This window comes from Choloepus didactylus, chromosome 3 (genome assembly GCF_015220235.1).
Source record: "Choloepus didactylus isolate mChoDid1 chromosome 3, mChoDid1.pri, whole genome shotgun sequence".
NCBI lineage: Eukaryota > Metazoa > Chordata > Mammalia > Pilosa > Megalonychidae > Choloepus > Choloepus didactylus.
Genome location: NC_051309.1, coordinates 140306998 through 140321221, shown reverse-complemented (window position 1 = coordinate 140321221; position 14224 = coordinate 140306998). Strand labels below are relative to the sequence as shown.

At 35.6% G+C, this 14224-nt stretch overlaps 1 protein-coding gene across 7 annotated transcripts in view; it reads right to left on the bottom strand.

The window, feature by feature from the left end:
• The window catches only part of LARP1B (La ribonucleoprotein 1B), a 221445-nt gene that overhangs the window by 186343 nt on the left and 20878 nt on the right, over nucleotides 1-14224 (bottom strand). For all 7 annotated transcript variants that reach the window (XR_005215957.1, XR_005215958.1, XM_037830640.1 and 4 more), the window contains 3 exons: nucleotides 8472-8615; nucleotides 7760-7925; nucleotides 4254-4398 (listed from right to left, as the gene is read on the bottom strand). Coding sequence is in view for 5 of the 7 variants with exons in the window: in XM_037830640.1 (XP_037686568.1) it covers nucleotides 4254-4398; nucleotides 7760-7925; nucleotides 8472-8615 (455 nt within the window). In the remaining 2 variants the exon portion in view is untranslated. The remainder of the gene's footprint in view (nucleotides 1-4253; nucleotides 4399-7759; nucleotides 7926-8471; nucleotides 8616-14224) is intronic.

Sequence of the window (14224 nt, the reverse complement as noted above, 5' to 3'; positions counted from 1 at the left end):
ACTTTACACCCAAAGCACAAGCAACAAAAGAGAAAATAGATAAATGGGAACTCCTCAAGCTTAGAAGTTTCTGCACCTCAAAGGAATTTCTCAACAAGGTAAAGAGGCAGCCAACTCAATGGGAAAAAATTTTTGGAAACCATGTATCTGACAAAAGACTGATATCTTGCATATATAAAGAAATCCTACAACTCAATGACAATAGTGCAGTCGGCCCAATTATAAAATGGGCAAAAGATATGAAAAGACAGTTCTCTGAAGAGGAAATACAAATGGCCAAGAAACACATGAAAAAATGTTCAGCTTCACTAGCTATTACAGAGATGCAAATTAAGACCACAATGAGATACCATCTAACACCGGTTAGAATGGCTGCCATTAAACAAACAGGAAACTACAAATGCTGGAGGGGATGTGGAGAAATTGGAACTCTTATTCACTGTTGGTGGGACTGTATAATGGGTCAGCCACTCTGGAAGTCAGTCTGGCAGTTCCTTAGAAAACTAGAAATAAAGTTACCATTCGATCCAGCGACTGCACTTCTCGGTATATACCCGGAAGATCGGAAAGCAGTGACACGAACAGATACCTGCACGCCAATGTTCATAGCAGCATTATTTACAATTGCCAAGAGATGGAAACAACCCAATGTCCTTCAACAGATGAGTGGATAAATAAAATGTGGTATATACACACGATGGAATACTACGCGGCAGTAAGAAGGAACGATCTCGTGAAACATATGACAACATGGATGAACCTTGAAGACATAATGCTGAGTGAAATAAGCCAGGCACAAAAAGAGAAATATTATATGCTACCACTAATGTGAACTTTGAAAAATGTAAAACAAATGGTTTATAATGTAGAATGTAGGGGAACTAGCAATAGAGAGCAATTAAGGAAGGGGGAACAATAATCCAAGAAGAACAGATAAGCTATTTAACGTTCTGGGGATGCCCAGGAATGACTATGGTCTGTTAATTTCTGATGGATATAGTAGGAACAAGTTCACAGAAATGTTGCTATATTAGGTAACTTTCTTAGGGTAAAGTAGGAACATGTTGGAAGTTAAGCAGTTATCTTAGGTTAGTTGTCTTTTTGTTCCTCCGTTGTTATGGTCTCTTTGAAATGTTCTTTTATTGTATGTTTGTTTTCTTTTTAACTTTTTTTTCATATAGTTGATTTAAAACAGAAGGGAAAGTTAAAAAAAAAAAAAAGAAAAACAAGGAAAAAAAGATGTAGTGCCCCCTTGAGGAGCCTGTGGAGAATGCAGGGGTATTGGCCTACCCCACCTCAATGGTTGCTAACATGACCACAGATATAGGGGACTGGTGGTTTGATGGGTTGAGCCCTCTACCATAGGTTTTACCCTTGGGAAGACGGTTGCTGCAAAGGAGAGGCTAGGCCTCCCTATGGTTGTGCCTAAGAGCCTCCTCCCGAATGCCTCTTTGTTGCTCAGACGTGGCCCTCTCTCTCTGGCTAAGCCAACTTGAAAGGTGAAATCACTGCCCTCCCCACTACGTGGGATCAGACACCCAGGGGAGTGAATCTGCCTGGCAACGTGGAATATGACTCTCGGGGAGGAATGTAGACCTGGCATCGTGGGATGGAGAACATCTTCTTGACCAAAAGTGGGATGTGAAAGGAAATGAAATAAGCTTCAGTGGCAGAGAGATTACAAAAAGAGCCGAGAGGTCACTCTGATGGGCACTCTTACACACAATTTAGACAACCCTTTTTAGGTTCTAAAGAATTGGGGTAGCTGGTGGTGGATACCTGAAACTATCAAACTACAACCCAGAACCCATGAATCTCGAAGACAACTGTATAAAAATGTAGCTTATGAGGGGTGACAATGGGATTGGGAAAGCCATAAGGACTACACTCCCCTTTGTCTAGTTTATGGATGGATGAGTAGAAAAATAGGGGAAGGAAACAAACAGACAAAGGTACCCAGTGTTCTTTTTTACTTCAATTGCTCTTTTTCACTCTAATTATTATTCTTGTTATTTTTGTGTGTGTGCTAAGGAAGGTGTCAGGGATTGATTTAGGTGATGAATGTACAACTATTTAATGGTACTGTGAACAATTGAAAGTGCGATTTGTTTTGTATGACTGCGTGGTATGTGAATATATCTCAATAAAATCATTAAAAAAATAATAATAATTAAAAAAAAAAGCTGTCTTAAATATGCTCACAGAGCTAAAAAGGAAAACATGGCCAAAGAAAACAAAAAAGAATTAAAGGATATCAGGAAAACAATACATAAAACGAGAATTTCAATAAAGAGACAGAGATCACAAAAAGGAACAAAACAAATACTAGAGATAAAGATAAAGCCAAAATAACTGAAATAAATCAAAAATTCCCTAGAGAGGCTCAACAGCAGATTGAAGCTGGCAGAACAATAAGACAACTGAAATTATCCAGTCTGGAGAAAAAAGAATTAAGACCTGTATATGCTTTAGTCATAATCGCCAAAAACTGGAAACAATCTAAAGGCCCATCAACAAGTGAATGGATAGCTTGTGATACAGCCATACAACGGAATGCTAGTAAGCAATTATCAAGGAACTAATGACACATGCAACAGTATGGATGAATTTCAAATGCACTATACTTAGTGAAAGAAATCAGAAACAAAAGGATACATATTGAATGATTTCACTTATTACCTTCTTAAAAAGGCAAATCAGAGGAACACAAATCAGATCACAATAGTTGCCAGTGGCAGTTTGTGGGGAAGGGAACTAACACAAAGGAGCACGAAAATACAAATGTGAACTATGTAGCTTACATGGTGTGAAAACCTGGTGGATCACCTTGTGGATCACACTCTTTATCTAGCATAAGAACAGGTGAGTAGAAAAATGGGGACAAAAACTAAATGAAAAATAGGGTGTGTTGGGAGGGTGGAATATTTGGGTGTTCTTTTTCACTTTTATTTTTATTCTTATATTCATTCTCTCTGAAGTATCGAAAACATTCAAAAACTGATTGGGGCGATAAACGCACAACTATATGATGGTACTGTGGATTGTACACCATGGATGATTGTATGTTATGTGAATATATCTTAATAAAACTGAATTTAAAATAAAAAATATATATATAAATGTTAAAACTTGTAAAACTACAAAACAAAAAAGGATGAATTTTAATGTATGTAAATAATACCTCAATAATCCTGACTTTAAAAAGTCAAACTGTAGGCCCAAACATACAAGAAAATACAGATGTTCACAAATTTGAAAAGATCATATTCTGTTACAGTACTGCAGATTACATTCTGCAAGAAATAAAGTTCTAGTCAACATTAAAATAAGTGAATCATATGCATTTTAAATATTAAATGATTTTTCATAGCAAAAACTTTTAAAAATTAACTTCAGGATCTCAGTCTTCTCTGAAAAGGCTCAAAATTAAAGATAATTAGAAGTGATCTGATAATTATATTCATGTAAAATTATATAATCTGAGGATTTAATTAAGACGTATTAGACTGAAAAATGGCTGGCAATACAAAAAGTGTGTTTGCCCACAAATGTATATTGCGACAGATTTAGAGCAATCAATACCGTCGTCATTTATTCAACTACATATCCTCTCACTTAGGGACTAATTTTTCCTTATCCATCATTATCTTTATTTCTAAAACCAGACTTCCTCCTCCTTTTTGTTTGGGGGGACAAAGGAGGAGTAATACCAAATTGGACACTACAGTTTATTCTACTAATAATTTCAAGTTTCTGTTACAAAAGCTCTTGCAATTTCAGAAGTCTAGCATCATCTCTACCTTTTGTACCAAAAGAATTTCCTTTCCTTTTTATGATTATTTGCTAAAAGACTTGTTGATGAAATATTATCATAGGTTACAGAGAATAGAGAGAAAAACAAAAACACTGGAAGAATTTCTAGAAACAAGAGACGAGATTTAATGAAAGCATTAACAATATAACTGGCAATAGTGCTTTAAATCAGGCTAATTAATAAGCATAAAAATTTTCAAAATTTTAATAAATGGGAATACAAACTAGTTTACAGCAACCTAAAGAAGATTAAAGGACCAAGAACACATAAAGTTAAAAGTATGAAGGATCAAAAAAGTTAGTGGAAACACTAGCAATTCTTTGAGGTATTTCCAAGGTTAGACATTTATCTGGCAGTTTTACGAAATGGACAAAAGCCATGAGATACAGACTGAGCCTTAAGCAACTTACCACAGATTGTTTTTTAAAAGTATAATTACCTCTAAAATGAGACTAAGGTTTGTAGTGAGAGCCTGGACACGGTGGAAACCAGCAATGAGGGAAATAGGTAAGAAACCTTCTTCATCCATCTTTCTCCTAAGAAAGAAGTCTCGTTCCAAATTTTCTATACTGAAGTAATATTCACTGAAGAGAGAAACAAATAGGTAAACATAAGATTCATCCATTTAGTCAAGAGGAAAATATTCATTGCTTACAACATCAACTGCTATAAAAGTATGTATTTGGTAAAAACATTATATAAGTTCAACACAACAAATACAGCGTAAACAGGAGATAACAGGAAAATACCCCCAATGAAGTAATAATTTCTCTTATATGCAAGCAGAAATTTAGTATACTGGTATCTTCCAGGAAACCATCATTAACTTTTATTTAGATCGGCTTTTCTTTGTATGCAAAAAGAATTAACCAGCTCATTTTACTTCAAAACAGTCCAATAATCGATTTTTTTAATGAGTCAAGTAAAAAATTTTTCACTACAAAGCTACTTCTACTTTCCTCATTTAAACAGTAAATAACAAAGCTAAACACAAGTCAACAGACTGACTCTCAACTTTTCCCATCGCTAAGAATGGCATATTTGGAAGTATTCTTCATAAAGTTCATATTAACCACAGAGCACAGTACAGTAGTTTATCTTCTAAATTGAGGAGTACTGACAGTTTATACTTCTGAACCCCAGTAACCAGCAAAATGCTAGGTAAGCACTTAGTGAACAAACACATGGGCACCTGTGTGCATATACTATTATATATTTGAGATGGATAGAACTAAAAAAAGACATTATGGGTGAACAGAATACAGCTGAATAAGATATATAATCAATGACACCATGAGGTATATGGGGGAAAAACAGAAAAAGCTGAGATACCTTATCTTCACTAGGAAAGAACAGAACCACTTAACCTTCCCGACAAGAGAAATGCCAAGTGGGTGAATTGTCTATATGGTCAATACTACAAATTCCAAGACACACAAAGATACTATGAAGAATGCATTAGTAATAACCTTTGAGAAATACTTGTTTAAATTACTACATCCATATAAAAAACGAGAACAGGAAATCTAAAGAGACAATGCAAGATAATAAATGGGGGAAATGTAGAAAGAATAACATCACAAAAGAAATGCGTGACATCAATGACGGCCTACAGTTAAATAATCTTATAGGCAAGTTAAAAAAGCATACCAGCTGATATTTGTGGGTGCAAAATTTGCATTGAAGTCAAATTCTAACTCTGAAGAAATATGGTACCAATAACTAAAAAGTGGTTTTAAGCTATATTTAATGGAAAAAAGCAAAAGGAAAAATAAAAGAAACCACAAAATCTTATTTAAAAAATATAAACCCATTACCCTTAAAATATCCAACTTGTTTCTTTATAGTCTGATATTTATCCTCATCCAACTATCAAAGCTCCTTCAGATCTCCTTTTTCGAGAGAATTTTATCCACTAAGTGTAACATCAATGAAATAATACTGACATCTCAGTAATACTACTAAATCATTTACTCTTTCTAGAACACTGAAGAATGAAACCCAAATCTTGAAGAAACAAACCCTCTGGTTTCTGTGACAACTCAAAAGCCCTCTTCAGTGCCTGGCATGTGGTAGACACATAATTCATGAGTGGAATTCAATTACTTAATTGTCAGACAGTAAGAAATTGATTGAGATACAAGTTAAAACTATCCTTAGATGCAAACTAAATTAGTAATAAGCTGCCCTTTTAATATCATACTTCATATAAACTACAATAACTAATCAAACTCATATCACCACCCTATCACCTACCACATACATTTTTTAAAACTTCAAATGAGCTTCAATGAATCCTAATGCCACGAGACTGTTTCAGCTAGAAATAATCAAGGTTTTAAATTTGTAATATTCAGATATCAAAACTGACAAATTAATATGAATTTTCACTTAAAACTAATAAACTTAGGATGCTTAGTTTTTTTTAAGTTCAAGCCTCTTACTTTAACATAATTTAACACTGTTTTTCTGCAAATGCAAGAAAGTTTTTGAGTGAATTCTTATAAAATCTAAAACATAATCATGGACCCTATCCATGTATGAGAAACCTCACCGACAAAAAATCAAAATCATGGCTCCTAAAAGCCAGATCTCTGTTAATCAAAGAATGATAAATTTAGTCACCCTAAAACTCATGTCTTACTAATATCTGCCAGGAATCCTACTACTAAAAAAGAAAAAGAACTAAACAGAGTCATGACCAAGGCTGTGTCTGCCATTTTGCTCAGTGTTGTAGGGGACATTATCATGTCCTACCTTAGAAGCTCTGGATTCTATACTGCATGATCAGAAATTCTGTCAACACTGAAGTAGCTCTGCTCCTCCCTCACTTGTATGAGCACATTGGAGGCCAATTATCCTGACATGGAGTTGCATGTCCACTGTCAGGTCCCAAAAGGGACCTGGCAGCAAGAGTTATAAAAAAGACAGGAATAGTGGTTTGACGTTGATAGCCACATGCCAGGCACTTTCTGCCCATAAAAAGGCCCTTCTCTTCAGTGTTTACATCAACTGTAACAAAAGAAGCAAGAACAAAATAAGCAAGTTGCTTCACACTGTAAGCCAATTAAATCCACCACGAGGGCATCCCAGGAAAGTACCTGGCTGATGTTGATGAAGAAATTATTTTCTAGTAATAGAATAGGGTCCATTGTCTTTCTTAAATAAGTACAGATGTATACAAAATCCTTAAGACCTGTCAAAAACAGCTTAATTTTTTCCTTCACCTTCCAAGGATAAAAAAAATTCAAATCTCAGCAAATTAGTTGTGCAAATCAACGGAAACATTTCTCTCCACCAAATACAAATGCAAAATATCCTATGCAAAAACACTAACACACAGAACGTTTCTTTTTTTAAGACAATACAACAAAACTAGTACTTTCCTGCTTACAACTTCAGTACCAAGAAAGCAACTAACATGAGAACCAGAGAAAGAAGTTTAAGTAGTATGCTCCCCCATTTAATGTGTCACAAAGAAAGAGAACTTAAAAAGAGATAAAAACAAACTGAGAATTCAAAAGTCAATTGTTAAGAAAGGCAAGAGATATCTACCACCCTTGTCATTTGTTGATTTGCAAATTTTAATATAACAACTATTCGCAAATAATGAGCCAAGTTTCACTTGTTTATTGTTAAATATATACACAGAAGTTTTGCATTCTTTATTATCCATATTATGCCATGACATTTTAACTGTCCTTTAAATAAAGAAATAACTGATGAGTAGAGAAAGCAGAAAAACCAACTAAAAGTTTTTTTTTAAGTACTTTTTTTGTTGTTGTTAAATACTGGTAAAACTAGTAAAGTAATACAAAATACTATTAACATTTTCTTTTACTAACAAATAACTCAGAAAACGTGTTAGAAGATATTTACTATCAATGATTAATATTAAGGTTTGATTTTAACTCTCTCATCTGCTTACATCTGATACTGACTTACATTTGGCGCTTAATATATTCTTTAAGCAATGCTTCTTCCACTGGATACACCTGTACACCTGTACCATCATCATAGTAATACATCATACTGGTATTAAGTTCTGCTTGAAATGGTTGGTCAGTCCTTTCATCATGTTCTCGATAACCATATGAATAATCAAAGTTCACTTGATGGGATTAAAGGGAAAAAAAGGTAATCACAGATTTAAAAAAGAAAAGGAAAAGATAGTTACTACAGAGAAAGAAAAATCCAAAGTTAAGTACTTCAAGGGGTAACAAATATAAAACATCCTTACCATAAGATAAAAAATTTGATTAAAATATAATTCAGTATCCCATCCAAGTACTAACCAAACCTGACCCTGCTTTGCTTCCAAGATCAGACTAGACCAGGCATATTCAGGGTGGTATGGCCATAGGTGCTAGGGGGGTGTGGGGGAATGGAGAGTCACTGTTTAATGGGTACAGAGTTTCTGTTGGGGTGATGAATAGCTTTGGTAATGATGGTGGTAGCACAATATTGTGAATGTAATTATCACTGAATTGTACACATAAAGGTGGTCAAAATGGGAAATTTTGTGTTTTATTTATGTGACCACTATATATACACACATATACATATATACATATATTAGGGATAATGAGAAAAACCACCAGGGGTTTCTACACTTTTCTGAAAGTTCATTACTTTAAGGAAACAAGTTATGCCATACATCGAGGATTTCCTCTGCCTCGTCCTCTTCCCCGTCCTCGGCCTCTTCCTCGGCCTCTAAAGGAACCTCTGATATTACCACCCTCACTTCTCACACTGGAAACTTCATCTTGATCATCTCTCTTTTCTCTGTCTCGCCTCCAACCTTTATGAAATGAAAAATAATTTTATACATTTTAATTTGCATTACAAATAACATGATTACCTTTATGAAAACATGGTAACCACCCTCCCCACTTTATAACTAGTTGATAGTAACCAGGCATTCTTCAATACATACAAAATCAAGGGATCCCATAGAAATTTCCCAAAATGTCTCTAGCATAATAGAAGGCCCATAAACATCCATAAAATACAAGAACATTCTAATGATTAAAATAACATACCAAGAAAGACAACGAGGTCTTTGCTAAGATTGTAATGCTGAAGATTCAAAAATGTTACCTTTCAAGATAACTGAGTTTACCCTATATAAAACTCCTACTAAAACTACACTTATTTGCACAAAATGTTTAAAGAAGGATGATTCTATTTGTATAAGGAAATTCCTTTTAAAGAAAAAAAAAATGGAAAGACAAAAACTTGGAGAAAATTTCTGTAACACAATAGAGGCATTATATCTGGAATACATATAGAAATCATACAAATCTTTCTTCTCTCATGCACACAAGGCAAATCAACTGGAAAAAATGGATTTCAAAAACAGGGGAAACAAGGAAATGCAAATGGCCAATAAATACAGCATACATTGCTCAGCTTCACTGGCCATGAAAACTGCAAATTAAGACAACTAAAGAATATTTCATCTGCTCCAGTCCGGCAAACATTTTAAGATCTGATAAAATCAAATGTTTACAAAGACAGAAGAGTTAGATCATTTGTACACTTAACAGTAAGCATGAAAACAGGTATATCCACACTTAGAAATTTGCAATTATCCAATAAATTTGAAGTACACATATCCTAGAGACCAACATTTTGAGCCAGAAAAAACTCTTTGTCATGGGAAGCTATCCTGTGCATTATAGAATGTTTAGGATCACCCATGGACTTGATGCACTAGATGCCAGTAGAACCTGTGCCCCATCCACCAAGTTCAGACAACCAAAAATGTCTCCAGATAATGTCCAATGTCCCCTGGACAAACCCACCACCATAATGAGAAATACTGCCCTAGACTGCAATTCCTTCCTCCACGTATATCTTAAAAATCTTAAAGCCATTTTCAAACATCTCTGCCTTGACCCACAGTTAAGTCTATTTTATATCACAATAAACACCAATGTTTTAATGTAATTTGAATGCTTCAGGAAAAATATTTACTATGTAAAGCACTGTAGTCAAGCAATTTGAAAAAAAATAAATAAATAAACTGATCCTAAGGGAGAACCTGCCCCAATCAAGACAGTAGAGGTTCATGGGACTGACATGCCATCTTGACCAAAAGCGGGAAAAGAAATGAAACAAAATAAAGCTTCAGTGGCTAAGAGATTTCAAATAGAGTCAAGAGGTCATTCTGGAGGCTACTCTTATGCAAACTTCAGCCAGATATCACAAATTGCCACAGTATGCCAAACCTCAACCAACTGTATTCCTGAAAACCCTTAGAATCTACCTAAGACTCTCTAAAAGGTTTACTCATAAAGTTTATTTCTTCAGAAACTTAAAGCCTCCAAACTGTTCCTATGCCAGGTAAGTCCTGAAACCTAGAGGTACCAGTCTCTCCAAGAACAGTAACCAGTTTCATTCCTCTACCTCATAATGTTGATACCCTTTTTCAGCATGAAGAAGTTAGAATGGTCATTGCCCAGATATCCCTGAAGATTGAGAGAATGATCAAATGAGAGGGAGGAGTTGTAATGGACAAGCAGGAATTTAACAAATGATTATGACTACTGAATCATTATAAAGATATTTCTTTTTAGTTTGTACGGTATTAGAATAGCCAGAAATACCTGAAATTGCTGAACTGTAACCCAGTAGCCTAGATCTTTGATAATGATTGGATATAACTATATAGCTTTTATTTTATGACTGTGTGATTGTAAAAACCTTGTGACACCTCTTTTATACAGTTTATGGTTAGATGAATAATAAAATAAAGACATGCATGGAAAAATAAATAAAAAAGATGGTGGAGGTAGGAAGCTTTAGGGCTCTGTGCCTCCACAGATGCTTTGAACCAGCAAGAACCGTCAAAAACATCTTTCTCAACGCACCAGAAACAGTTAAGAGACTACAGTAACAGGGCAAGCACAGACTCTAGGAAAAGGCAAACTTAAAAGCAGTAGGATCTCATGGTACCCTGGCTGGCCTCTTCACAATCACATCACCAGCGGGGCATAGAGCCAGCTCATGCTGTCAGTGTGGGTCGCTCATCCCAGTTCTGGAGGAGGCCAAGTAACCTTCGTCCACATACTGGGAGCATGTAATGCCTGGCCATCTGTATGGTCATGCCCTGAGGGACTGAACCAGAACATCTGTCACAGACGTGCAATTCCAGAACTTTCCCTGCATGGAGAAGGCAGTTTACAGAGCTCTCCTGCAGAACACTGTAGGAGATCATCTGAATCTAAACTTCCTAGGGTAAGGGATTGCTGGTCACAGGATATACAATGCAGTGTCCAGGACAGGGAAGAAACTGTTTCCTAGGGTAGAGGGGACTCATTCAGAACGCTTCTAACAGGGGAATTACTAGGGCCGCATACACATGCCCAAGCCAAGACGCGTGCACAGAATGTTCTCTGATATTATCTTTGTAGTACCATTGGACTTAAATTTAACATCCTAAATCTGTAACAGTCTCATTTGCTTTGATACCAGTTTTAACTTCATTGGGATCCCCCGTCCCCCCACCTTTATGTAATTCATGTTACAAAGTACAGGTTTATACTTTTCCTTACAGAACTATTTTTGATTTGTAACTCCACTTTTTAGTTCCTACAGAATCTAAAATGCAAGCACATAAATTATAACAATAAATCAGTGATTTTCAAGAGGCCCCAACGATTTCGCCTGGCCTGGAACTATTCTCTGAATTTATTTGTAAGGATAAGCTCTAAATGACAGCACTCACACAGGTAAATGTGCAAAGACTGGAAAAGGTGTTTTTTTGTTGTTGTTGTTAGCTCCTGGAATTCAAGGAAAGCTATGTCATAACACTAGCTGGATACAAGTCTAGTTGCAACACATGAAAATATCAAAATGTCCAGATTTCAACAAAAGATTACAAAACATAAAAAGAAACAGGAAGTGATGGCCCAGGCAAAAGAGAAGAGTAAAATATCAGAAACCACCAATGAGGAAGCCCAGGCCTGGGACATACCAAAGACTTTTTTTCAGTTCTAAATATGCTCAAAGAGCTAAAGGAAAACATGGACAAAAAATTAAAGACAATCAGGAAAACAAAAGATTAGCATATCAATAGAGATGGAAATGATGAAAAGAAACCAAACAAAGCTTAAGACCATAGTAAGAGAAATTAAAAATCCCCTAGTGGGTTCAACAGCAGATTAGAGCTGGCAAAAAAAAAAAAAAAAAAAAGAAAGAAATCACCAAGTTTGAAGAGCAGAACAAACAATAAAGGAAAACGAACAGAGGCTGGGAACCTGTGGGACACAATCAAACGTACCGATATACACACTGGGAGTCCCAGAGGGAAAAGGAAGAGAGAAAAGGGGAGAAAAAACATTCAAAGTAATGGCTGAAAACATTCTTTGTGAATGTTAACACCCAAGATGCTCAATGGATGCAAAACAGTATAACCCAAACAGACCTACCCCACAGCATATTATAATCAGATAGTCAAATCCCAAAGACACAATTGTGATAGGCACAAGAGAAGCAACGTGTCACAAAGAGTCTCAACCTCAATTTGACTAAGCCAATTTCTAATCAGAAATCCTTAGAGACAAGAAAGGCAGTGGGATGACTTATTTAAGGTGTTTGAAGCAAAAAAAAAGCCAACCAAGAATTCTATATTGAGTAAAACTGTCTTTTAAAAATGAGGTAGATACGTGGGACCTGACTTCCAGTAGTGTAAATCTCCCTGGCAACGCAGGATATGACTCCCGGGGATGAATCGGGACCCAGCATCATGGGATTGAGAACATCTTCTTGACCAAAAGGGGGATGCAAAATGAAATGAAATAAAGCTTCAGTGGCTGAGAGATCTCAAATGGGGTCAAGAGGTCACTCTGATGAACACTCATACGCACTATACAGATAACACTTTTCAGGTTTTAATGTATTGGACTAGCTAGAAGAAAATATCTGAAATTATCAAACTCCAACCCAGGAGCCTTGACCCTTGAAGACAATTTCATAACAATATAGCTTACAAGGGGTGACTGTGTGATTGTGAAAACCTTCTGGATCGCACTCCCTTTATCCAGTGTATGGATGGATGAGTAGAACGGGGACAAAGACTGAATGAAAAATCGGGGGGATATGGGGGTGATGGTTTGGGTGTTCTTTTTTACTTCTATTTCTTATTCTGATTCTTTCTTGTGTAAGGAAAGTGGTTAGATTGGGGTGATGAAGGCATAACTATATGATGGTACTGTGAACAGTTGATTGTACACCATAGATGACTGTATGATATGTGAATATATCTCAATAAAATTGAATTTAATTAAAAAAAAAGTAAGTCAACAATGGGGGGAGGAGAGGAATGAAATGTTTTGGATGTTCTTTTTTATTTTAATTTTTATTTTATCTTTTGGAGTTAATGAAAATGTTCAAAGATTGTGTTGATGAATGCACAACTATATGATGATACTGTGAACAATCAACTGTACACTTCGAAGGATTATATGTTATGTGACTATATCTCAATAAAATTGCATTTAAAAGAAAATGAGGTAGAGAACTGTAACTTACAACAACCTTTGAAATTTGCTCTACAGCTACTTGAACTGTGCTTTGAAAGTTGTCACCTTTCTGTATATACCTTATATTGCCTAATGGGGAAAGAACTGAGACTGTGAAACTAACCCATAACAATTTTTGAAATTACCTATATAACGGCTTCTTGAGCCATACATTGAAAGTTAACACCTTTTCTGTATGTATGATATATTTTACAATAATGGAAACAGCTGAAGTTGTGGAACTGTGAACCATGATGTTCTTTGAAATTTGCTAACTACTTGTTGAATCATACTTTGAAAGTTATCACATTATGTATACATACAAAAAAAATGAGGAAGAGATTAAGACATTCCAACCAAAAAACACTACAGGAGTTCATCACTACTAGTCCAGCCCTACACGACATTCTGAAGAGAGCTGTGCAGACTGAAAGGAAAAAACAATAGACAGATCAAAGCTGCATGAAGAAATAAAAGATCTCTGGTAAGGGTAACAACATAGGTAAATAAAAATGCCAGGACTATTTTTGATTTATAACTCCACTTTTTAGTTCCTATAGAATCTAAAATGCAAATGCATAAATTATAACGATAAATCAGTGGTTTGGAACTCAGAAAGTATAAACCTGTAATTTGTGACAAGAATTACATAAAGGTGGGGGGACGGGGGAACCCAATGAAGTTAAAACTGGTATCGAAGCAAATGAGACTGTTATAGATTTAGGATGTTAAATTTAAGCCCAATGGTACTACAAAGACAATATCAGAGAACAAGCAAGCTCTAAGAGATAGAAATTAGAGCACAGGTTGTTATGGGAGGGGGGCAGGGGAAATGAGTTAATGCATAACGGGCACAGTGTTTCTATGTGGCAAGATGGGTAGT